General features: G+C 38.2%; 2 protein-coding genes across 4 annotated transcripts in view; one reads left to right on the top strand and one right to left on the bottom strand.

The window, feature by feature from the left end:
* Positions 1 to 2: 2 nt before the first annotated feature.
* On the bottom strand, positions 3 to 10,914 carry LOC133575943 (ATP synthase subunit C lysine N-methyltransferase). Of its 3 annotated transcripts, XM_061928886.1 has the most exons (6): positions 10,692 to 10,906; positions 8,838 to 9,013; positions 7,890 to 7,994; positions 4,488 to 4,628; positions 393 to 443; positions 3 to 317 (listed from the first exon to the last, which is right to left on the bottom strand). In XM_061928886.1, the coding sequence occupies exons 1-6, from the start codon at positions 10,717 to 10,719 to the stop codon at positions 123 to 125; spliced, it is 696 nt and encodes a 231-aa protein (XP_061784870.1). In that variant the 5' UTR covers positions 10,720 to 10,906; the 3' UTR covers positions 3 to 122. The 3 variants fall into 3 exon arrangements, with proteins under 3 accessions (XP_061784870.1, XP_061784869.1, XP_061784871.1); XM_061928885.1 differs by having other exon boundaries at positions 3 to 443; positions 10,692 to 10,909; XM_061928887.1 differs by lacking the exon at positions 7,890 to 7,994 and having other exon boundaries at positions 3 to 443; positions 10,692 to 10,914.
* A 3,559-nt stretch (positions 10,915 to 14,473) lies between these two features.
* rab3c (RAB3C, member RAS oncogene family) overlaps positions 14,474 to 14,526 on the top strand; it is a 30,422-nt gene continuing 30,369 nt past the window's right edge. Inside the window, exon 1 of the mRNA XM_061928997.1 lies at positions 14,474 to 14,526. This exon is cut by the window's right edge and continues 114 nt beyond it. The gene's annotated coding sequence lies outside the window, so the exon portion shown is untranslated.

Genomic DNA, 14,526 nt, shown 5'->3' with positions numbered 1-14,526 from the left:
TTTGTCCATATTTTTTTGTGTAATGTTTGTATCTGTGTGTATTTTGTCTTAAGAATGTGTTGCGTGTGCCATAAATGGCTACCAGGCTGCACTTTGAACACCCCCGACCTAGGGACTGTCCTCTATCTATCCTCCACAACATTATATACTTCCCTCAGTCCTGACTTGCGCACAGCGGTGATGTCGTAGGCCCATGTCTGGTCCAGACCGGAGCCGACAGTGGACTGGTGAGGCCAGTTGGGGAAATGGAAGCGACAAGAGACGACAAGCGCGCCATCAGGAAGCTCTTTCAGCAGCTTGTCGCCGAGCACTTCCATCTGTCGACCGATCGGACAAGGGCAGATGAAGCAAACTACTAACATGATGGAGGCGATACCGCTGAAACAACTTACCGCTCCTGGAGCAAGGAAAGCAGTTATGTTGTTGTACTTTGACAGATCAGTCTGTAAAAAAAAACGACCACCGTATTTTTCGGACTATAAGTCGCAGTTTTTTTTCATAGTTTGGGTGCGACTTACACTCAGGAGCGACTTATGTGTGAAATTATTAACACATTACCGTAACATATCAAATAATATTATTTAGCTCACTCACGTAAGAGACTAGACCATGGGTGTCAAACTCTGGCCCGTGGGCCATATTTGGCCCGCCGTGTAAATTCACTTGGCGCGTGAGGTGATATCAAATTAACACTAGAGCTGGCCCGCCGATTGTATACAGCGCCGGTGCCGCGGTACACCGCTAATTCTCATACTTGCCAAACCTCCCGGGAGACTCCTAAATTTCAGTGCCCCTCCCGAGAATTGTAACGTCCCCCCACAGAAGTGAATGCAACGCATACTTGATCTTCAGCGATACAGGTTACACTGAGGGTGCCAGTATAAAAACCTTTAACATTGTTAGAAATATACGCCACACTGTGAATCCACACCAAACAAGAATGACAAAACACATTTCGGGAGAACATCCGCACAGTAACACAACATAAACACAACAGAACAAATACCCAGAACCCTTTGCAGCACTAACTCTTCCGGGACGCTACAAGGTAGGTGTGTGTGTGTGTGTGTGTGTGTGTGTGTGTGTGTGTGTGTGTGTGTGTGTGTGTGTGTGTGTGTGTGTGGTATGGTGGTGGTGGTGGGGGGGTGTTGGAGGTAGCGGGGGTGTATATTGTAGTGTCCCAGAAGAGTTAGTGGTTCTGGGTATTATTTCTGTTGTGTTTATGTTGTGTTACTGTGCGGATGTTCTCCCAAAATGTGTTTGTCAGTCTTGTTTGGTGTGGATTCACAGTGTGGCGTATATTTCTAACAATGTTAAAGTTGCTTATACGGCCACTCTCAGTGTAAACTGTATCGCTGTTGATGAAGTATGCTTTGCATTTACGTGTGTGTGCGTACAGGAGCCGCTCATATCTTGTGACTGGGCAGGCACGTTGTTAGAAGGGATGAAAAGCGGAAGTGACGTCAGCTTGTAGAGGACGTTAAAAGCAGTGCCTGTAAGGCACGCCCCCAAGACTGTGGAATACAAGATATAATGACAGATGAACACCTTTGTTCGATAATGAGGGATGCCTCAGCTCAAACCCTGAGCCCCGACATTAATGAACTAGCATCCAAGTAAAGATAGCAGGTATCTGGCTTGGACACATCAGATTAGATCAGTGTGTTGCAAACTGAGCAGTTTAAAGTCCTGAATGGTTGGTTTATTCATTATTTTATTTTCAAATTTATTAGCTTGTGGAAAAAGTTAATGTTGATATTTACCTCAGAAGACTGCAAATAGAAAAGAGGCATTCAATTTTTATTTAAATTGTATTTGATATGCCATTGATATTTTTTAATTATTATTATTATTATTTGAAACTCGATTTTGCATGTCACTATAAAGTTATATAAGCCTTTCTTGTTCAATATTTAATGCAAAACTTGTTTGAGTCCCTATTAAAAGGTTAATTTGTTCAACCTTGGCCCGCGGCTTTGTTCAGTTTTAAATTTTGGCCCACTCTGTATTTGAGTTTGACACCCCTGGACTAGACGTATAAGATTTCATCGGATTTAGCGATTAGGAGTGACAGATTGTTTGGTAAATGTATAGCATGTTCTATATGTTATAGTTATTTTAATGACTCTTACCATAATATGTTACGTTAACATACCAGGCACGTTCTCAGTTGGTTATTTATGCCTCATATAACGTACACTTATTCAGCCTGTTGTTCACTATTCTTTATTTTTTAAACAAACAACATGTTTACTTGACCCACTTCCTGGGAAACTTATCAAGGAGCTTTTTGTATTATTAGGTCCATCAGTGCTAAATATTATAAACTTATCACTTTCCTCTGGCACTGTTCCCCTAGCATTCAAGAAAGCGGTTATTCATCCTCTGCTCAAAAGACCTAACCTTGATCCTGACCTCATGGTAAACTACCGACCGGTGTCCCACCTTCCCTTTATTTCGAAAATCCTCGAAAAAATTGTCGCACAGCAGCTAAATGAACACTTAGTGTCTAACAATCTCTGTGAACCTTTTCAATCCGGTTTCAGGGCAAATCACTCTACGGAGACAGCCCTCGCAAAAATGACTAATGATCTACTGCTAACGATGGATTCTGATGCGTCATCTATGTTGCTGCTTCTTGATCTTAGCGCTGCTTTCGATACCGTCGATCATAATATTTTATTAGAGCGTATCAAAACACGTATTGGTATGTCAGACTTAGCTTTGTCGTGGTTTAACTCTTATCTTACTGACAGGATGCAATGCGTCTCCCATAATAATGTGACCTCGGACTATGTTAAGGTAACGTGCGGAGTTCCTCAGGGTTCGGTTCTTGGCCCTGCACTCTTTAGTATTTACATGCTGCCGCTAGGCGACATCATACGCAAATACGGTGTTAGCTTTCATTGTTATGCTGATGACACCCAACTCTACATGCCCCTAAAGCTGACCAACACGCCGGATTGTAGTCAGCTGGAGGCGTGTCTTAATGAAATTAAACAATGGATGTCCGCTAACTTCTTGCAACTCAACGCCAAGAAAACCGAAATGCTGATTATCGGTCCTGCTAAACACCGACATTTATTTAATAATACCACCTTAACATTTGACAACCAAACAATTACACAAGGCGAATCAGTAAAGAATCTGGGTATTATTTTCGACCCAACTCTCTCCTTTGAGTCACACATTAAGAGTGTTACTAAAACGGCCTTCTTTCATCTCCGCAATATCGCTAAAATTTGTTCTATTTTATCCACTAGCGACGCTGAGATCATTATTCATGCGTTCGTTACGTCTCGTCTCGACTACTGTAACGTATTATTTTCGGGTCTCCATATGTCTAGCATTAAAAGACTACAATTGGTACAAAATGCGGCTGCTAGACTTTTGACAAGAACAAGAAAGTTTCATCATATTACGCCTATACTGGCTCACCTGCACTGGCTTCCTGTGCACTTAAGATGTGACTTTAAGGTTTTACTACTTACGTATAAAATACTACACGGTCTAGCTCCGTCCTATCTTGTCGATTGCATTGTACCATATGTCCCGGCAAGAAATTTGTGTTCAAAGAACTCCGGCTTATTAGTGATTCCCAGAGCCCAAAAAAAGTCTGCGGGCTATAGAGCGTTTTCTATTCGGGCTCCAGTACTATGGAATGCCCTCCCGGTAACAATTAGAGATGCTACCTCAGTAGAAGCATTTAAGTCCCATCTTAAAACTAATTTGTATACTCTAGCCTTTAAATAGCCCCCCTGTTAGACCAGTTGATCTGCCGTTTCTTTTCTTTTCTCCTCTGCTCCCCTTTTCCTTGAGGGAGGGGGGGGGCACAGGTCCGGTGGCCATGGATGAAGTGCTGGCTGTCCAGAGTCGGGACCCGGGGTGGACCGCTCGCTTGTGCATCGGCTGGGAACATCTCTGCGCTGCTGACCCGTCTCCGCTCGGGATGGTGTCCTGCTGGCCCCACTATGGACTGGACTCTTACTATTATGTTGGATCCACTATGGACTGGACTCTCACAATATTATGTCAGACCCACTCGACATCCATTGCTTTCGGTCTCCCCTAGAGGGGGGGGTTACCCACATATGCGGTCCTCTCCAAGGTTTCTCATAGTCATTCACATCGACATCCCACTGGGGTGAGTTTTTCCTTGCCCTTATGTGGGCTTTGTACCGAGGATGTCGTTGTGGCTTGTGCAGCCCTTTGAGACACTTGTGATTTAGGGCTATATAAATAAACATTGATTGATTGATTGATTTATTTTAAATTGCCTTTCAAATGTCTATTCTTGGTGTTGGGTTTTATCAAATAAATTTCCCCCAAAAATGCGACTTATACTCCAGTGCGACTTATATATGTTTTTTTCCTTCTTTATTATGCATTTTCGGCCGGTGCGACTTATACTCCGGAGCGACTTATACTCTGAAAAATACGGTACGTCAAATGTTTAAAAAAAAAGTTACTTAAATTCATGTACTTACATTCCAAAAGTCTTTTTTAACAAAATTTGCCTGGCTTGAAGGAACTCCTGTCCATCGGGCCTTTGTCCGGGCGTATGCTAGCAGTATGGCGTTGATCTCGAACCCGGTGCACTTGAAGCCAGCAGATGAGGCGGCAAACACCTACAGTAAGAGAAAACATGCTGGTCAACCTCTTGTTTTGGAGTAGGTGTTTCACATAGGAAATACAGTGGCATTCAACATAAGAGTGTTTCGAGATAAGAACTGCCTCTCAGCTAATTGTTATGCTTTAAGTTGCAAGCAAACATCTGAGTTACAAACATCCCCGCCATTAGTTGGCGTAACAAATGTCACAGTGAACACTGTAAGAATGGTAGCCTCCTAAGACATGAAATCTTGTATGGCATGTATTTTTTTTATCTGGCTATTTGGGACAAAATGAGTATAAAAAAAATTTGAAAGCTGCCATCTGAACTTTTGGATGTCATCTTGAATCCATCATGTGATGCGACGTACTCCTCGCCACTACTAATTGGCAGTATGATGTCCTCGTAAATGGAAACCATGAGAAAAATGTTGTATTGTGATCTACACAACCACAAATGTGATGTCCACATACAGTATGTGCATACTTGCCAACGCTCACGATTTTCCCGGGAGACTCACGAATTTCAGTGCCCCTCCCAAAAATCTCCCGGGGCAACCATTCTCCCGGATTTTTCCCGATTTCCACCCGGACAACAATATTGGGGGCATGCCTTTGGGGCACTGCCTTTACCGTCCTCTACAACCTGTCGTCACGTCCGCTTTTCCTCCATACAAACAGCCCATTCACATAATATATGCGGCTTTTACACACACATAAGTGAATGCAAGGCATAATTGATCAACGGCCATACAGGTCCCACTGAGGGTGGCCGTATAAACAACTTAAACACTGTTACAAATATGCGCCACACTGTGAACCCACACCAAACAAGAATGACGAACATGTTTTGGGAGAACATCCGCACCGTAACACAACATAAACACAACAGAACAGATACCCAGAATCCCTTGCAGCACTAACTCTTCCGGGATGCTACAATATACACCCCCGCTACCACCAAACACCCCCCCCACCCCCATCTCCCGAATTCGGAGGTCTCAAGGTTGGCAAGTATGAGTATGTGGACAACAGGTTGTAGGTGGTACATTTTATTACATTGTTTTTCTACAATATTTATTTATAAAATATATTTTTTTATTTTAAAAAGCATGTTACATGGTGCCGTTTTTGGGGTCCAAGCACCAATTAAATTGATTTCAATGGTAGACGGTTATTTGAGATATACGTTTTTTTTTAGTTAAGAGCTCCATCACAAAATCAATTCAACTTATAAATTGAGGTACTACTGTAATGCAAATGGGAATAATCCGCTCCAGGGTTAAACAGTGGCCAGCATGGCTACATTGTTTGAGTTAACGCTTAACCCATACCTTTTCTAATATTTGTGGCAAGTGTAAAGAGAAGTGAAATAATATTTTTGAGCCTGGTCCTTATTTTGAAAAAAGTGAAAGCCAAAGACAGAGCACAGCATACAATTTCGCGTAGAAGGGGTGTTTTGCAAGATTTACTGATGGTTTAAACCAGTAATGTCAAACATGCGGCCCCCGATATAGGTTTGCTAAGTGTAAAAATAAGCTGCCTTTTTTAAATGAAAGAACCTGCTGTTCTCAATGTGTCAACTGGATGTCGCAATAGCAATTTTGTTAGTCAAGTAAATGGTTTGTACGGGCCGAGCAAGCAAGAGGTACACAGTAAAGCAGGGCTGTGGCTCCTCCCCCTCGACACAACGTAAAACCTGCCACAAACACATCGTGATTTGGAATTCTCATTCCCACATGTCTCTGTCAAAAAAGAAAAAAGTAGGCACAGAGTGCAGTGTTCCAAGAAAAATGATCATCCTCCTATTTATTCACGGAAGTGAATGGGAAACCACATATTTTTTCGCGAGCAAGTTTTCTCTGTAATGAGCATCAACAAAACAAAGCTATGCTCAAGGGTCACACCTAACCACTTGGATAACATCCTAAAATTGTCTACTAGAGATGTGAAACCTGATATTGATGCACTGATGAAAGCTTAAAGATGCCAGGTTTTAGGAGTAAATTAAAAAATTGGTAACCCCACTTAAAATGATACATGAGACACTGCACCTCGACATAGTTCTATAAAAACTATTGTCTTCTGTGAAAATTTAAAGAAAGTAAACAGTGTGTGATATGCTGTAATACTGCCAGTCTCTTAAAATCATACGTTTGGTTTGTTGAAATTGCTCAAATTGCACAGCTTGTATTTTTCTATCCATACTCAGTGATGCCTACAAGGCAGGGAGTAACTTAACTGAATAGTTTCTACCTCAGTTTGTAGGGTTTGTTGAGTTCGCACAGGATTAATCAGAATCAGAATCAGAATCAGAATAGTTTTATTGCCATTGTTTGAGAACGGGTTCACAAACTAGGAATTTTTCTTGGTGCAATAGTGCAACATAAAACACAGATTTGGTAATAACAAGAGCTGTAAATGAACTATCAGATCTTGTTATAGACTTAGAAGGAATTCAAAGGAGCTACTTTTAGGAGTTATTGTTCATGTGCCTGATTAATACGTGGAAATGACAAATGAGATATTTGATACCGAGAAGACTTTTTATTTATTATCTGTTTTGTATTTTATTCAATCCAAGATAGACTGTGACTTAAGGCTTTTTAGATACTCTGCGACAAAGTCTAAGTTCAGTGGTGTTTTCATGGTGTTTTTGCAGCTTTACCAATTTTTTCCTCAAAATCTTCAACTAATTTGAAGTGTTTTGTCAAGAGAATTATTAGTAATATGTGCATGTTCAGATTGTGCTTGTTCTATTTTGGGCCAAAGTAAAAAAAAAAGTGAAGTTGTCATAGTTGTATTTTTAAGTTATTATGCCATGATTGAAACTTCATGCAGCCCTTGAGCTAAAATGAGTTTGACACCGCTGTTTTAAAAAAAAATTTTTCGTTTGAATTTAGGAGTTAATATTTGCAGAACATTTCGTTCATCTATAAAAATTGTACGACCTCAGTCATTCAACTATTGCTGTTCAACCTTATGCACTTTATACAAATAACAGTGTGGACAATCATTTGGGGAATTAATGTAATTCATTAAAAACAATGTCATAATACTTGTTGTTTTTTTGGAGTACATTTTTTAAGTGTGTGTCTGCCGGTCTCCCTGTGGACACTATTGTTGTAATTCTAAACAACATCAGGCTGTGGTAACATACGGTGTGACTACAAAGCTAAATTTAATTACAGTTGTAAAGTTTGATTGTTAATCACACACACCTGTGTGTGTACAGCGCAGATTTTTATTGTTTACATCAGAGGTATCAGCTCACACACCAGTCTTCCATCTCCTGATCCCAGATCTGCTAAGCAACCTGTCCGACCCTCAAGGAGCTTCATAACGTTCCGTGTCTGATCTCTATTGGAGGGCAAATAGGGAACCTGGAACACAGTACAGACACACACCCATGTTTCTGTTATGCATTTGATTATAATGTACACTGAGTCCTGGCACAAAGGTGTGGCATTCACATATCTGGCATGATCAAATGCAAAGCAGAATGATTGCATTGAACTGCAACATACCACACAAAAGGACAAGCACCTCCCGATCAGCGTAATTTATTGCTTTGATAGTAAAAGCAAAAGTGCATTATGTCCAAAAAAACATCAAAGATCACAAACAGTGTCCTGTATAAGAGACACTGCAACAGGAAAGCAAACAGCATCCTCAGGGACTCATCCCACCTAGGTCACCACTGGCTTGAACTCTTGCCCTCAGGGAGGTGCTATAAGACCATCAAAGCAAGGACAAATAGACAGAAAAACAGTTTCCATCCTAGAGCTGTTATTGCCCTAAACTCTGCACTTACCTGAACACTCACCACTTTATTACTTGCTTACCTCTGATAGAGATCTGCTGTGCAATATGTTTTTAACATTTCATTATGTTTTTAAATTTTAAATTGTGTTATTATTGTTGTTGTCTTAAGACTATTTTATGTAGGTTTGTTTTAAAAGCACTGAGCTGTATTGCTGTCCAATTTCGTTGTTTCCATACAATGACAATAAAGGTATTCTGATTCTGAAATACAGACTTACCGTTGGCTTCTTCCCTCACATGTTGCTAGCATGGAGCACACTACGCTCCAAAACAAGCAAATGACTGTTATCGTGCAAGTTGACACTAAATCACACAACTCCAATAACGTTTCATAGGAAAGAAAATGCAAGCACACGGGTTAAAGGAAACCAAAAAAAACAAAAACAGGAACATTTAAGAACCTTCAAGCCTGATGGGACTTTGCGGAAACCAGGCATGGTGAAGAGGCTCCAGACTCCGTAGAGTCCCGTGAGTAGCGCGCCTGTGCAGGCTGACAGCACCAGGTGAGGTCTGCTTGTGGGGAAGACGTTCTCGTAGTCCTGCAGGATCACTTCGATGGAGTCCTCCATTCTTGATACTGTCAAATGTTAAAGGCAACACATGGTTACTATACAGTGCCTCGCAAAACAGAGGGACAGTACTATAGAAATACAACTTGGATATACTTTACAGTAGTGATTCTCACAAACTCTTGTAGAGGTACGCAGGCTCTACACTGCAAAAACTGAAATCTAAGTAAGAGTAAATATCTCAAATAAGGGTGATATTTTCTTATTTTCTGTCTGATAAGATAATTATTCTCACTAAGCAGATTTTATGTTAGTGTTTTACTTGTTTTAAGGATTTTGGTTCTAAATTATCTCCGTAAGATATTACAGCTTGTTGCTGAGATTGTATGACCAATATTGAGTAAAACATGCTTGAAACTAGAATATCAACTGTTGCAAAGCTGTCATCAACACTCACAAGTATAAAATTACCTTTTTAAAGTAATAATTTCTTATTTCAAGCGTGAAAAAAAAATCATGATTTTGACACAATTGTGTCTCATAATTAAAACAGATGACAGCCAAATGGACTTTGTTTTATTTTCAATGAAACAATAGAAAATACGTACTCATATAGTAGTACAGTTGGCACAGTACAGTAAACTAACAGTTAATATTTAAACATTTAACATGTGACATTTCTAACCATTTTGAACAGAAATAGTTCATGCACATTCATATAAATTCTTCAAAATTACAATTACATTTTTTTTTGGCCGGGGGCCAGGCTGTAAATATGCGCACTAATCGACTGAAAGAGCACGCACTTGGTGCGATGATGTCATGTTGTCGATGGAAAAATGCATTTTTAGACAATATGATTTGCCTGAGCGGCTAGGAGACCCCGATAGTAACAAGCGGTTGCCTTTCCATTGAGAACAATAAATTAGTTTTTAGTATAAGTTTGCTGGTTTCAAGAAATGTAATGCCGAGCGCATATCATTATGTCAAGATAATGGCACTAGCATGTACTTAATTTAAGAATATTTTTCAACATATTGAGCAAAAAGGTTTTGTTTTTTTTTTAACCAAGAAAAGTGCACTTGTTATTAGTGAGAATATACTTATTTTAAGGTATTTTTTGGGTTAATTGAGGTTAGCTCATTTTACTTGTTTTGGAAAGTCTTGACAAGCCGAATTTTCTTGTTCTATTGGCAGATAATTTTGCTTAGGTCAAATAAAATACCCCTAATTTTTTATTTTCTTGTTTTTGAACACTGACTTTTTGCAGTGCTCATGCAGCATCAGACGGCGACGCACAGGCAGGACGATTAGTGTTACCAGGTTTTGAATAAATGATGTATGTCAGTATATTTTGGTCCCAAAAAGAGAAAGAAGACCCAAAATTAGCAATAGTGACTCCGTCATGCATGCACTGAACTGAAGCGAAGAGATTTTCTATTCCTGCACTACCGAAGTATGTGTCGCACATAACTCAGTACAGTTACGTGCAGTTTGACACCGTCAGATACACACTTGTTGAACACACGTGTTATTTGTGGGTATCAAATAGTTTAAAAGTTAGTAATAGTGTTATTTTAACTCCGAACTGCCCCACAGCGTGACAAGATATTTACTGGCTAACATTGTTAGCTGTAGCAGCTAGCTAGCAGATAGATCGAGACCGGAAGTATGTAATAGACGTCAAACTGGATACATAAACCGCCCTAATTAAATTTAGAGTAGACTAAATTCACTCATTTTTACCATTATTATTCCTTTTATATGTTCTCATTCCTGACCCGCGTTCGGCCACGACATTCTGCCAAGCCAGCTGCAATGCCGGACACAAGATGGCGCCAATGTGACCTTTCCTCTCCCACCGAACCTTCTAGAAAAGTTCCACCTCTTCATCACTTTTTATCTAAAAAAAATAACTCAATTTCTAACTATTTCCAACCAACTTGTTATCCTACACAACTATGAGCCAAAATGAACGACCGCAAACTTCACCATTTGCTTACGAACACGACACAAAATGACTACAAATGAAAGGAAGCAAGCAGAAAATTAGTGGTGAATTACGAATGTGAGAAAAAAAATCTACATAAATGTCGATTTATGAAAGTGAGGCCTACATTTTCTAATTGGCTTAATGGGTTAGAATTATCAATCAAATATTGGATAATGATTAAGAGTAAAAAAGCCATTAAATTGATATCCTTGTTAAAAACATTTAAAGTGATTTAGGCAGCACTTTTTGTCTTTTTTTTTTTTCATATTTTTTAGTATTATTACTCTAACTGTATTTGCTTTTGTTTTCTTTCCTTGATGTTGAAAGTGCCATGACTTTTCTGTGAATTATAAATGTATGTTCCTTGTTCAATAAAAAAAATAAAAAAATAAAAAATAGTAATAATAATAATAATAAGTGGTAAATTATGGCAAACATTATTCGCAAAAATACTCCGTTAATAAGTGTGTGCTCCCTACCTGGACTGGACATAAATTATTTAAAGTATGTTTCTGTACTTTTCGACATAAATGTCGATTTATGAAAGTAAGGCCTACATTTTCTAATTGGCTTAATGGGTTCCAATTATCAATCAGATATTGGATAATGATTAAGAGCAGAAAAGCCCTTAAATCGATATCATTGTTAAAACATTTAAAGTGATTTAGGCAGCCCTTTTTGTCTTTTCATATTTTTTAGTATTACTCTAACTGTATTTGCTTTTGTTTTCTTTCCTTGATGTTGAAAGTGCCATGACTTTTGTGTGAATTATAAATGAATATTTCTTGTTCAATAAAATAAAAAAATAAAAAATAAAATAATAATAATAATAATAATTATAAGTGGTAAATTACGGCAAACATTATTCGCAAAAAGACTCGGTTAAATAAGTGTGTGCTCCCTACCTGGACTGGACATAAATGATTTAAAGTATGTTTCTGTACTTTTCTACATAAATGTCGATTTATGAAAGTAAGGCCTACATTTTCTAATTGGCTTAAAATTATCAATCAAATATTGGGTAATGATTAGGAGTAGAAAAGCCCTTAAATTTATATCCTTGTTAAAAACATTTAAAGTGATTTAGGCAGCCTTTTTTGTCTTTTTTTTTTTTTTTTCATATTTTTTAGTATTATTACTCTAACTGTATTTGCTTTAGTTTTCTTCCCTTGACGTTGGAAGTGCCATGACTTTTGTGTGAATTATAAATGTATGTTTGTTCAATAAAAAAATAAAAAAAATAAAACAATAATAATAATAAAAAAATAATAATAAGTGGTAAATTACAGCAAACATTATTCGCAAAAAAACTCGGTTAATAAGTGTGTGCTCCCTACCTGGACATAAATTATTTAAAGTATGTTTCTGTACTTTTCTACATAAATGTCGATTTATGAAAGTAAGGCCTACATTTTCTAATTGGCTTAAAATTATCAATCAGATATTGGATACTGATTAAGAGCAGAAAAGCCCTTAAATTGATATCCTTGTTAAAACATTTAAAGTGATTTAGGCAGCCCTTTTTGTCTTTTTTCCCCCCACATTTTTTAGTATTATTACTCTAACTGTAGTTGCTTTTGTTTTCTTTCCTTGATGTTGAAAGTGCCATGACTTTTGTGTGAATTATAAATGTATGTTTGTTCAATAAAAAAATAAAAATAAATAAATAATAAAATAAAATAAAAATAACAACAATAAGTGGTAAATTACGGCAAACATTATTAGCAAAAAGACTAAAGTATGTTTCTGTACTTTTCTACATAAATGTCAATTTATGAAAGTAAGGCCTACATTTTCTAATTGGCTTATTAATGGGTTACAATTATCAATCAAATATTGGATAATTATTAAGAGTAGAAAAACCCTTAAATTGATATCGATGAGGTGGCGACTTGTCCAGGGTGTACCCTGCCTTCCGCCCGAATGCAGCTGAGGTAGGCTCCAGAACCCCCCGTGACCCCAAAAGGGACAAGCGGTAGAAAATGGATGGATGGTGGCCTCTGCGGTGTACCATGCCATCGTCTGCTGGGGTGGAGGGAGCATGACCAGAGACAGGAGCAGACCCAACAAAGCAACCAAGAGAGCGAATCAAATACAAATCATATTCCTGCAAACCTTAATATTTTAGGGCAATTTTTTTATTAAATTTGGTGTAACACTTCGAGCACACTTGAATTAAAACCTGTCATCTTCAGTATAAACTTTTCATTATTTGTTCGCTTTTGTTGATGAACAGGATCCCAATTCCGAATGTGGATCCTGATTAGGCATCTGGATGCAGATCACATTTACATAGATGCAAATATAGCTGCAAAAATGCATTTCGAATTTGGATTAAAATTGGTGTGAAACTTCAGTATGACCAAAAGTTACTTTTTCATAGTTTGTTCACTTATTATGTGGAGTTCTAATTCCCGATTTGGATCCTGATAGGGGATCTTGTTCCAGCTCATATTTATGAAACTGATTAAAATCTGTGTAACATTTGAGTTGAGTTGCGATGAGTTTGTGTTTATTTGGAACATGCATGCATACAACATGATACATCACAATTTCCAGTCTCTCTATTCAACATGTTCGAAAAGGAGTAGGAGGAAGCATAGCTTATTAAAAACATTTAAAGTGATTTAGGCAGCCCGTTTTGTCTTTTTTTTTAATTTAATTTTTTTAGTATTATTACTCTAGCTGTATTTGCTTTTGTTTTCTTTCCTTGATGTTGAAAGTGCCATGACTTTTGTGTGAATAATAAATGTATGTTTGTTCAATAAAAAATAAAATTAAATAAATAAATACAAAAAAAAAATAATAATAATAAGTGGTAAATTACGGCAAACATTATTCACAAAAAGACTCCCTACCTGGACTGCACATAAATTATTTAAAGTATGTTTCTGTACTTTTGCCCGACCACAGGTTAGTGCTAGTGTGTGTTATGCAAGCATGCCTTCTCTTAATATGGTAAACAAACCACTCTTGCCATAGTAATTACCTCCTGTTATTATCTTCCAGGTTTAGTACGGCTTTATTCACATCAAAGAGAGCCCCCATAATGATATTCACCAGGCCTTTTTTTATTATTATTACTGATTGGGGGCGGGGATGCTAAAGTGACGTGAAAGAAGACGTCCTGAAAAGACAGCAAATAAATTATCCCGCCAACGCGCTGCGGGGGGAAAAAAATGGACTTGTACGGGAAGGTAGGACACAATATTCAACACTGTCATTGGAGATGTTTGCTATGTTTGTCACGCTATGGAGGCCATATTTACGACGCTCATTAAACATGAGCCTTCAAGGGGTTATTTATTATTATTGCTTTGTACTACGTCTCTGTCGTAAATAACACACCTGTGGACAGACGTAACGCGTTTAATGCTAATTTAGCCATGCAGTCAACGCTCTCTTTATATATATATATAAATGTATATATATATATATATATAAAACGGTGCGGCACTTCCGGGTTTGATTATCAAGAAAACTACAACTCCCAGCATGCTCGGCAATGACGTCAGAGCGCTATTGAAGAGGGCGGGCGAGATGTGGTTGGAACAGCTCCCCGGTGCTGAAATCGCTTCCACACTGGCA

This window comes from Nerophis lumbriciformis, linkage group LG33, assembly GCF_033978685.3.
Source record: "Nerophis lumbriciformis linkage group LG33, RoL_Nlum_v2.1, whole genome shotgun sequence".
Taxonomy (NCBI): domain Eukaryota; kingdom Metazoa; phylum Chordata; class Actinopteri; order Syngnathiformes; family Syngnathidae; genus Nerophis; species Nerophis lumbriciformis.
This window is presented reverse-complemented; position numbering and strand designations above follow the sequence as displayed.

Coding starts and splice junctions, on each gene's coding strand:
- LOC133575943 (XM_061928885.1), bottom strand. CDS start 10,719: ATGAGAACATATAAAAGGAATAATAATG. Junction 9,014..10,691: donor ATATAAAAGGAATAATAATG/GTAAAAATGAGT, acceptor AACATTTGACAG/TATCAAGAATGGAGGACTCC. Junction 7,995..8,837: donor AAGTCCCATCAGGCTTGAAG/GTTCTTAAATGT, acceptor ACTGTGTTCCAG/GTTCCCTATTTGCCCTCCAA.